This window comes from Leucoraja erinacea, unplaced genomic scaffold (genome assembly GCF_028641065.1).
Source record: "Leucoraja erinacea ecotype New England unplaced genomic scaffold, Leri_hhj_1 Leri_62S, whole genome shotgun sequence".
NCBI classification, from domain to species: Eukaryota; Metazoa; Chordata; class Chondrichthyes; order Rajiformes; family Rajidae; genus Leucoraja; species Leucoraja erinaceus.
Genome location: NW_026576542.1, coordinates 202501 through 213801, shown reverse-complemented (window position 1 = coordinate 213801; position 11301 = coordinate 202501). Strand labels below are relative to the sequence as shown.

The window sequence follows — 11301 nt, the reverse complement described above, 5'->3', positions numbered from 1 at the left end:
CCCTGCTGCCAGAAGTATCGAGCAGACATGCCAGGCTCCAGCAGTGCCTTTGTTCCGACCATCACTGCCATCACCAGCAGCCAGGACCTGCAGTGGATGGTGCAGCCCACTGTCATCACCTCCATGTCCAGCCCGTACACCAGGTCTCACCCGTACCACCTCTCGGGCGGCACCATCCCCTCGCCCTCCTCCACCACCCTACACCGGCCCGGAGTCATCAAAACCATCGGCGAGACCGGGGGGCGACGGAAGAGAGACGAGCAGGTGAGATGCCAACCTCTGCCAAGAGTACAGTCATTATTGTCCTGTTTATCTGTCTCCGTGCCATCTGGATAGACATTATGAGAGGCATAGACAGGAGAGACAGTCAGAACCTTTATCCCCAGGGTGAAGGTGCTGAATACTAGAGGGCATAGCTTCAGGGTGAGAGGGGGAAACTATAATGCAGATGTTTAGAGATACAGCGCGGCCCAGTCCGCACCGACCAGCGATCCCCGCACACTAACACTGTCCTACACACACTAGGGGTAATTTACACTTACACCAAGCCAATTAATCTACAAACCTGCATGTCTTTGGAGTGTGGGAAGAAACCGGAGAAAACCCGCGCAGGTCACGGGGAGAACGTGCAAACTCCGTACAGTCAGCACCCGTAGTCGGGATGGAACCTGGGTCTGCAGCGCAGCTTTCGCTGTAAGGCAGCAACTCTACCGCTGCGCCACCGTGCCGCACATGGGTGGGTGCCTGGAACGCATTGCCGCGGGTGGTGGTGGAGGCAGATATGATAGTAGCATTTAGAGGGCTTGGATGGAAATGGGGGGGATATGGTTTAGTACTAGTTGTTCTAGATCTAGAAGTTCTGGTTGTTCTAGTACTAGTTCTAGTAGATCTAGCTGTTCTAGTTCTAGTAGTTCTAGATCTAGTTGTTCTAGTTCTAGTTGTTCTAGTTCTAGTTGTTCTAGATCTAGTTGTTCTAGATCTGGTAGTTGTTCTTATTCTAATTGTTCTAGTTCTAGTTGATCTAGTTCTAGTCGTTCTAGTTCTAGTCGTTCTAGTTCTAGTTGTTCTAGTTGATCTAGTTCTAGTTGTTCTAGTTCTAGTTGATCTAGTTGTTCTAGTTGTTCTAGTTCTAGTTGTTCTAGTTCTAGTTGTTCTAGTTCTAGTTGTTCTAGATCTAGTTGTTCTAGATCTGGTAGTTGTTCTTATTCTAATTGTTCTAGTTCTTGTTGTTCTAGTTGTTCTAATTCTACTAGTTCTTGTTGTTCTAATTGTTCTAGTTGTTCTAGTTCTAGTTATTCTAGTTCTAAATCCACTGACTTGGCCTCCACAGCCGTCTGTGGCAATGAATTCCACAGATTCACCACCCTCTGACTAAAGAAATTCCTCCTCATCTTCCTGAAGGAACATCCTTTAATTCTGAGGCTATGACCTCAGGTCCTAGACTCTCCCACTAGTGGAAACATCCTCTCCATCTCCACTCTATCCAGGCCTTTCACTATTCTGTATGCTTCAGTGAGCCCCCCCCCTCATTCTTCTAAACACCAGCGAGTACAGGCCCAGTGTCGACAAACGGGGTTTGACGGGTCGGAGGGGGTGGGTGCAACGGGGAGAGCGGGAAGGTGCGTGTGCGTGTGCGTGCGTGTGCGTGTGTGTGTGTGTGTGTGTTTAATGTAGGGACATTGGGAGCCCAGGGGTCAATGGTGTGTGGACGAGCTGAATTTCAAGGACTGTCAGAATTTCTTCGATCATTGCCATGAGATGCCCCAATCCTTTGGAAGTTGCGGGTAGCGTTGAAGAAATCATTATTAAAGCCAATAGATTTCCCAATTTTCATTTTGATCCCAAATGTAGGGCTGTGGTCAGGATGGAACCCAGGTCTCTGGCGCTGTAAGGCAGCAACTCTACCGCTGCGCCACCATGCCAATTGTTAACCACCATCAGATATAAGTGAAGGACAGCATGGACCCAATGGGCCAAAGGCTCCTGTCTTGTGGGGGTTGTGACGGGGGGGGAAAAAAAAAATGACCCTGTTAACTCATATCGCAGCACTGGGGGCAACAGTGGCGCCGACGAGACTGCTTCAGTCTTGACAATCGGGTTGCTGTCTGTGTGGAGTTTCGCACGTTCTCCCGTGACCGCGTGGGGTATCCTCCGGGTGATCCGTGTCAAGGACGTGCGGGTTGGTAGGTTCATTGGCTTCTGGTAAATTGTCCCTAGTGTGTAGGGACGTGGATGAGAAAGTGTATTCAGAGTGAATGGGTGATCGCTGGACGGTGCATGCTCGGAGGGCTGAGGGGCCTATTTCCGTGCTGTATCACTAAACTAAGCTGAACACTGAGTGCAAAATACTAGCACTGCAGTTTAGCAGGAAAAAAGGGGAAAAGAAAACTAGCACACCAGGACCGGGAGCGCGCGAGTCGGAGTTGGCGAGGATCCAGGCACGATGCTGGAAACTCAAAAGGGGGTTGTAAGAGCGACACAAAACAGTTTTCCTTCCACTGAAATATCTGTTCAAAAGGTTTTGTCACACGATTACATTCACAAACGGTAAATGTATGTTTATTGGAACTTGTATCGATGATCGAGAACACCAAACCCAACTTTCAAACGTGGCGCCACTAAAATGGTGATAGTGGGCGGTAGGATAACAAGGACAGCGGAAAATGAGTACACCAAAATATAGGTGTTCTGATGAAAACAGAGCAACTTCACCCACATGTTTGCTGTGTCCCCCACATGGCTTGTGCAAACTGCAAACGGGACTTTTATGGCTTTTTTCAACAGGCTACTATGAGAAATATATTTGCCCACTCATAGTATACATCGACAATTAGAACGCGGGGCCCCGATCTTGTGGACAAGTGCACGACTCAATAGGCTTATCCTGTGGACGATTCTGCTATCATGAGAACCTGTGCTGAATGGACTGCAGCTCCTCCAGAGGCTCAAGGCACAGTATACACATGGGCCTCACCTCTGGGAATGCTCAGAAACACTCTAGATGCCAATGATACTTCACACTTGCACCGTCAGCCACGCAAGGAACAGCAACAGTCAGTGGCAGGACGTGTTACTCCGTGGTAGAGAGCTTGGCACCATGTCTTGGGTAGAGGTGTGGCAAGTTGTGCGAGACATACAATGCTTCGGACATCGTAGTTGGATGAGGGAGATTTGCAATCGACGACCTACGATGCTCCGTGAACATGTTCCAGACCAACGGAAAAGAGCATCATCCGGGCTAGTTTTGTTTAATTAGACCCGACAGAACCCGTGCCTGAGAGCAACTCTCTTCACAACCCTTATACTCCGCTCGCACAGAGGTGTGGAAGGCCAACAGGGACGGGCGAAGCGCACTACCTTCAGTAGAGTCCCGCCAGAAAACATAGGACTGTCCCTGAGCCACCTTCGCAGTGACCAGGCGGATTTTGGATACTGCTCTGAGGCCCTTCGATCACGACAGAGCCGCGCGTCCAGAGAGCGCTTGAGAAACCATAGGAAGAGAAACCGAAGACGGCAATTAGACTCGCACACAAGTGGACTCTATTGACCTTTTATTCGTAGACTTCTGAAGGGCACTCAGATGTAGGCTGGAATACTTTTGCACCACCACACTGTTTCAGTGTTTTTAGTTGCTAAAAAACTTTGACAAACCATATGTCGCAATCATCCTTCCCGTCCACTTCACTTCACAATTAATGCGCACTTTGTGTTGGTCTATCACATAAATCCAATAAATTTATTAAACCATACATTTACGTTTGTGGTGTGTAACGTGACAAAATGTGGAAAAGTTCAAGGGGTATGAAAACTTTTGCAAGGCACTATATGTGGACTCGGTGTTCATTTAAAGGAAGATTCTCAGTGCTGGAGTAACTCAACGGGTCAGGCAGCATCTGTGGAGAACATGGATAGGTGACGTTTCACAGAGTGCTGGAGTAACTCAGTGGGTCAGGCAGCATCTGTGGAGAACATGGATAGGTGACGTTTCGGGTCGGGACCCTTCTTCAGATTGACGAGCACTAACGGTTAGACGCTGGAAAGAGCTGGACAGAGTGCAAAAAGCGTGGCGGATAACAGTAGTGCAGGGAGGAAAAATGTTGACATTTTATGTTATGATATTTAAAATGGTGGATCCCCGGATGAATGAGGTGTAGTTTCCAGTAGGTATAATGTATGTAGTTAGAGAACCTCCTATCTTCGTGTCTGAATCTGAGGCGCAGAGTTGTCGGCTATGATCCAGCAAAGTAATAGTGCAGCCGCAGTACTTTATACATTTGTGCAGGGACAGTGAGTGGAGCAGCGCGGCTATTAGAGTCGTTGCTGCCCTATCAGAAACCAGAAAGACGACCACCGGTGTCCAATATAATGGACTAACGGGGTGCTGCTCTGTGCGGAGTTTGCACAGTCTAGCCCTGGTGGTTTCCTTGGGTGATCTCCACAAGTATCCTCCCACTACCCCAAGACGTACATGGTTTGTACGTCATTGGAAGACGTACATTGGCCCTCGGGTTTTTGCGCAGAAGCCGCAAGTATTGGTTAAATTGTCCAGTTTAGAGCCGGTAGGATTAGTAGGATAGCTCGATCGCTCCTGTGTCAGAAACGAGTTCGCCTGGATGTGACGCGCTGACACTTGTGACTCAGGTGTGGCTGAAGGGACCTGTATTCGCCACTGTTTTACTCTGAGACAAAGATAGGGGACGTAGAAGAACGATGGCGCGACGGAGATCGCTGGGTACGGCGCTCGGGATGGACACAGGATGTGCCTGAAGGGCAGATATATTTATGCACGATTTTATACCGAACCGACACTATAATATACTAAGAGGTGAATAACTAACTCTCTCTGAAAAAATTGAGAAAATGGATCATAGGGAACAATTGTATAATGGTACCTTGAAAGGGAGCTTTTACGGAGCACGTGTGTGTGTGTGTGTGTGGCTCTCTAGTTTTAGAGATACAGCGCAGAAGAAAAAGAGAAACAGGCCTTCGGCCACACTGAGTCCGTGCGTCCAACAATCCCGCCACCTCACTAACACTAGCTAACAGAGACGCTCATAGGGGAACAACGCGGCCAACAATTTACAAAGGGATGATAACCAAGCATATACTATAGGCATACTAAATGGTAGCGTCTCGTGATCGGGGAGTGAAGTGTGGGAGGAAACACCAGAGCACCGGAGACAACCCACGTGTCCACAGCAGGGAGAACGACAGACAAGACCCACGGGGCCCTAGCGGGGACTCTGTACAAGCCACAGAGTAGGCGCGTTTAGTCAGGATGGCAAGAACCCGAACGGGCGGTCGTCGCTTCGATGGACTTGGTCAGGCTTTTTTTTTGCTTCTTTTTTCTCTTTTGGCTAGGCCCCTCTCCCCCGCCCTGGCTCCCCGCACGCGAGGCGGGTAATGGTCCCGCGAGCGCACGGCGGCGGTAGAGGGCGCCGGACACCCGTGTGTGGCCTGAGGGTCACGCCCCGGCTCTGGGTGTGTGTGTGCGCATACACTGTCTTGTGATGCCTATACTGTGTATCCTCGAATATCATACCCTGCAGGTATATAAGTTGCCAAGCCCACAAGTTTACTTGCAGTCACCGTACATGTTTGTTCTAGCCCACTCCGCCGCATCAGGGAGCGGCAGCCCACCCCCAGCGCCCCAGCGACGAATGCGGGCCCAGGTGGGAAGGCAGACCTCAGAGGGGTTGTTACGGCGCAGGTGTAATCCAGAACGGCGCTCATGGCGGCGGCACAGCCGGCGGCCCGGACCGCACAACGTAGGCAGACTGGTCGCATGGACTGTGAACCGTGCTTTAGGGGACTTTGTGCAGAAGGATACTCCCAGAAAAGTCTCGAACAGAGGAGAGAGTGGACGCACACGAGGGGGAACTAGGGCTCGCTCGGGGCACCACTGGGCCGCTATGAGTATTGGCCCACCAGATACAGACCCCATCCGTCGGCGCTATAGGAAGCGCGCGCAAGTAACGGGGCGCAGTCTACGGAAAAGGCTAGGACCGCACGAAAGTCTGTAACAGTGCGTGTCCACTCCCTAACCAGCTCCCAGCACAATGACAGTGGGCCGCCTGCCTGCAGGGCGTTTGCAAGGAGACACCTCAGTGGTGAATGTGCCCCATAATAAGGGAGCGGTATATTAGTGCCCGTTTTAATGAAAGGGACGGGTCAGGCCGAGAGGCCGAGCAGTCGGAGACGTCCCCCTCCCCCGCACGGCCGGGGCGGAAGTAGGACGTGTGTCGCGCAGTGGCCGCGCTCCGTAGGTCGGAAGGATGTGAAGTACGCGCACACGATTTGGACGCAGGTGCTGCTGTGATGTTGTGTTCTCTGTCCCCCGCGCCTCGCTACCGGGAGAAAGCAAGCGCCAGGTGCAAAAGAAAACAGCTCAAAGCGGGATGCCAAGCCAAGATAGAAAAAGATGGAATGAGAGTAGGGGTAGGGGAGAGCAAGGGAGCAAGATGAGAGAGGAATCGGGGAAGAGAGAGGGAGAAAGAGAGAGATTGGGAGAGAGACAGAGAGCGATAGAGAGACGTCCCGTGTGGAGGAGAGGGTAAGAGAAGATATAGAGAAAGAGAAAGATGGGGATAGAAGAGACAGGTAAGGTGGGGGGGGAGAAGGGAGGGAAGAGATGGAAGCAGAGGGGCGAGGTTATGAGAGACGAGGTTCCATCCCAAACTCGGGGATGCTGTTTGGGTGGAGTTTGTCAAAAGTCCCCCTGGAGATGAGAGCTAGAGATTGGGAGAGATATACTCTATGGCGAAGGCTCAGGTCTTTTCTTCCAGAGAAACTCACAGAGGCTGGGACATGTGTGGTGGTACGGTTTCAATTCAAGAGACATCGCGGGGGGCGAAGAGAGTGAGGTTTGTCGAGAGGTAAACTGGAGGGACCAGGTAAGAGGGTAGGAGACGAGGGGAGAGGGGTGGAGAGAGGAGTGGGGTTTAAGATGGAAGAGAATGTGAACCGGATGGTCGGCATGGACTCGGTGGGCTGAAGGGCCCTGTTTCCCTGCTGAGATCTATGCCTCCCTCTAGAAGACCTCTCTATATCACCCTAGAGATATCCCCCACTCTAGTCGTCACCCACTCTATCCCCCCTCTTTCAAGGATCCTCTGCTCCCTCTCTCCAGCCTCCCGCCTCTAGACTATCGCCCCCTCCCGCCCTCCACGATTCTCTATATCTCCTCTCTATATCTCCCCATCTCCTCTATCTCATGTGGCTAGCCCCGATCGTACTCCCCCCTCTGGAGCGAGAGAAAAAGCAAGTGATAGTCAGTCCCTCAGAATATGCTAGACCCTCCCTCTTCCGAGATATTGTTACCGTATATCCGACAACCTAGCCTAATCCCCCATCCTATCTCTACAGGTCGCCCTCCTATCCAACATCTGAATATATTGCCCGCGACTCTCTATCTCCCTCAGAGATCCTATATCTCTAGGAGTCTCTATCCCCCACCGCTACCCACCTCCTATATCATCCAACTTATCATTACCCTCCCTCTTATCCCCTATTGTCATCCCTAATCTCCTATCTCCCTCTATCCATTCTCTAACATACGTATATCTCTTGAAAAAATCTACTAAACCCCTCCCTCTCCCCCCTAAGCTCACAACCCGTTATTCTCCACTTACCTCTCTACACTCCCTCCTTCTCCCTCCTAACCCAACTTGATTAGTGCGGGTGTCAGGGGTTATGGGGAGAAGGCAGGAGAATGGGGTTAGGAGGTAGAGATAGATCAGCCGTGATTGAATGGTGGAGTGGACTTGAAGGGCCTAATTCTGCTCCTATCACTTATGTGGGTTAATGAATGAGCTAATTGTGACTAGCCTCCATGATGAGGTTAGAATATATCTTCCAGATCTCTGCAGGTGGAGTCGTAGAATCATGCATGGCAGAAACATGCCCTTTGGCCCAACTCATCCATGCAAGCCAAAATGCCCCATCTAAGGCAGTCCCATTTAACCCTATCCCTCTAAGCCTTTCCTATCCATGTTCCTGTCTGAATATCTTTTAACTGCTGTTGCATCACCTGCCTCAACCACATCCTCTGGCAGCTCGTTCCACCCATCCACCACCCTCTGAGTGGAATAAAGCTGCCCCTCAGGTTCCCATTACATGTTTCCGTTCTTGTGTTAGACCCGTGTGAGTGGTACGAATGGGGGGGGGGTGGAGAGAAGTGATTGCAGGTGAAAATATACTGGAGGCGAATGGACTGCTCTGTATCCTAGCATGACTCAAAGGGCCGAGTGGCCTCCTGCTGCGTATCGAACTATGGAAATTGTCGAACTCCATGCGGAAGCTGGGTCAAACCTGCCTGGTAACTCAACCAGCAGACACAAGGAACTGCAGATGATGGTTTACACACACACACAAAAAAAGACCCAAGTGGAATTTAGTTTTTAGTTTTTTAGAGATACAGCGCGGAAACAGGCCCTTCGGCCCTCCGAGTCCGCACCGACCAGCGACCCCCGCACACTAACACCATCCTACACCCACTAGGGACAATTTTTACATTTATCAAGCCTACAAACCTGCACGTCTTTGGAGTGTGGGAGGAAACCCAAAATCGCTGTGAAAACCCACACAGGTTACATGCAAACTCCGTACAGGCAGCACCCGTAGTCGGGATTGAACCCGGGGTCTCCGGCGCTGCAAGTGCTGTGAGGCAGCGACTCTACCCGCTGTGCCACCGTGGAATATGAGAGTAAATATAATATCCACGGGGCAATCGGCCCGCTGCCGTGCCATTCCCAGCCAATACCCACCGAAGATCAGCCTGTTTGCAAAACGTATTGGCAGGAGGATGGTCCTTAATAACGAGGGTGGGTGGCTGCCATGGGCCGGGGTGTGAGGTTTGTCTGTCAATGATATAAAGTAACAACTGATAAAGCAATCTGCTTGTAATTGTCTGAGCTGCTAATCCTTTAATGGGAAGGCCTTGCAAAATGTTTAGGTATGTGCTAACTAAGCAGGGTGTGGTTGTTGTTTTAAAATAATAAGGTATTTTACAAGATCACGAGTTGGCTTGAAACTGGCAGACTGTTTCACACAGTGTACTGGTCGCGTCATGGTCAAACTGTGAGTGGGAGTCTGTGTGTGAGTCTGTGTGTGTGTGAGAGAGTGAGCATGTGAGTGAGGGTGAGAGTGAGAGTGAGAGTGCGATCGTGAGCTTTGAACCAGGAAGTAGAGTGTGAGAACTGAGTGTGGTAGTTATCGTCAAACAGACCCTTTGGCCCAACTACCCCATGCAGACCAAAATGCCCCTTCCCAGCTAACCCCAGTTCCCTGCACCAGCGCCATATCCCCCTCGATCTTTGCTTTTCATCAACCTGTCCAAATAGCTTTTGAATGTTGCCATAGTATCTGCCTCAACAGTCCCGTATTAGCCGGGACATCCCGTATATTGGGCTAAATTGGTTTGTCCTGTACGGGACCGCCCTTGTCCCGTATTTGACCGCTACTACTCGGGTCGAGGGGGCTGTCGGGTCGTAGCGCCACGTCCAGCCCCGCCTCACCCGTCCCGACGTAGTGCAGCCCATGGAGTGCAGCAGCAGCAGCAGCAGCGCCTCGCCCGTGGCCCCGTCGGTCGGCAGCCCGGCCAGCTGTCCGACCTTCGGACCTTCGCTTACCGCCGACACCACCACCCCTCCTTCTCATGGCCGATCATCGGTCCATGAGTTGGACGGGGCGCCGGACTTTGCGTGCGATGTCGCGCGGCCCGGGCCAAAACTCCTCAGCTGGCCCCGCCGGCTGGGCTTTGTGTACAGTCCAGCACCCGGGACAACTCATCATTCACCCAGACACGGCCCAGTCAAACGAATTGCCGTGGGGAATTTGTCCCGTATTTCGACCTTTTGTCCCTTATTTGGGAGTGAGGAAGTTGGTGACCCTAAGATGGACACACACACAGGAGCCGCCATCTTGGATCCTGGATTACCAGGATGGGGTGGGTGGGTTGGAAACGCTGGGCCACCGTTCACTGTTCCTAATATATCCTTTTCTTTCCCCCTCTCTGTTGTTGATTGTTTGTCCTCCCCAACCCCTTCCACCCACCTTCCTCCTGTGCCTGTTTAGATTTTCCAGGGCCATCTGCCCCTGCCGTTGCACTTTCACTTCCCGGCGGGGCACCATGGTCTGAATTGCGGAGCTCCCACCACTGACCACCATCACTGCAGCCCCGGGAGCGACCAGGAGCAGTCGTGCTACTGCAGGGTAGGTCTCCCTCCCCCACCCCCACCCCCAACCCCTCCCCCAGCCCCCACCGGATGCCTCGGCTCTATCTGGTGGGCGAGCATCTACCTTTACCGTTCGCTGGCTATCTGCAAAAACCCTCCCACTGTCCCGTCCAGCACCTCACCAGCACGACAGGTTTTGGTTAGACAAGAGTCACCCTTTCCTCCAGAGATGCTGCCTGTCCCGCTGAGTTACTCCAGCGTTTTGTGCCCAATCCAACGTTGGACAGGGCAGGTTTAGACGGATACAGGCAGGTGGGACCAGTGTAGCTGGAACATGTTGTTCGGTGTGGACGAGTTGGGCCAAAGGGCCTGTGAAACTTTGGAATTCTCGGCCCCAGAATTCTCAGGATGCTTTCAAGAGAGAGTTGGATGGAGCTCTTCAAGATAGCGGAGTCGGGGGGATATGGGGAGAAGGCAGGAACGGGGTACTGATTGTAGATGATCAGCCATGATCACAGTGAATGGCAGTGCTGGCTCGAAGGGCTGAATGGCCTACTCCTGCACCTATTCTCTATGGTCTATTGTCAGATTCAGATTCAGATTCAATTTTAATTGTCATTGTCAGTGTACAGTACAGAGACAACGAAATGCATTAGAAATGCATCAGAAAATGCATTTTCTGCGATCACAATTGTCTGTAACATTTAATGAAGGAAGGAACTGCAGATGCTGGTTGACCTCAAATTAGACAAGGTCTTCTCTCCAGAGATGTGACCTGACCTGCTGAGTTACTCTGGCGTTTTATGTTCTATCTTCAGTGCAACATTTAAGGGCTTGTCCCACTTAGGCGACTTTTTTAGGCGAGTGCAGGAGACTCTGCGCTCGCCTCATCATCGCCACATGTCCGCTGGTGGTCTCTGGTGAGTCTCCTTCATGGTCGCGAGGAGTTCCCGCATTTTGGGCGCTAGTCGCGGCCTCAGTATGGTCGCCGCACATTTTTCAACACGTTGAAACATATTCTGCGATCACAAATTGGTTGCCATGGCTGAAATCAATAATCCTGTAGTGGCAGTTGTAGTGGGGTCGCCATGTAGTTATGGGTAGTCAAGGTAGTTTTAGTTCATCG

The 11301-nt window shown here is 51.5% G+C and overlaps 1 protein-coding gene across 2 annotated transcripts in view; it reads left to right on the top strand.

The window, feature by feature from the left end:
- The first annotated feature begins 10 nt into the window (after positions 1 to 10).
- The window catches only part of fosl2 (FOS like 2, AP-1 transcription factor subunit), a 28548-nt gene continuing 17257 nt past the window's right edge, over positions 11 to 11301 (top strand). The window contains exons 1-2 of one of the 2 annotated variants that reach the window (XM_055631045.1): positions 11 to 264; positions 10075 to 10212. In XM_055631045.1, the coding sequence (XP_055487020.1) occupies positions 28 to 264; positions 10075 to 10212 (375 nt within the window). In that variant the 5' untranslated portion in view covers positions 11 to 27. The remainder of the gene's footprint in view (positions 265 to 10074; positions 10213 to 11301) is intronic. The other variant, XM_055631046.1, reaches the window with a different exon arrangement.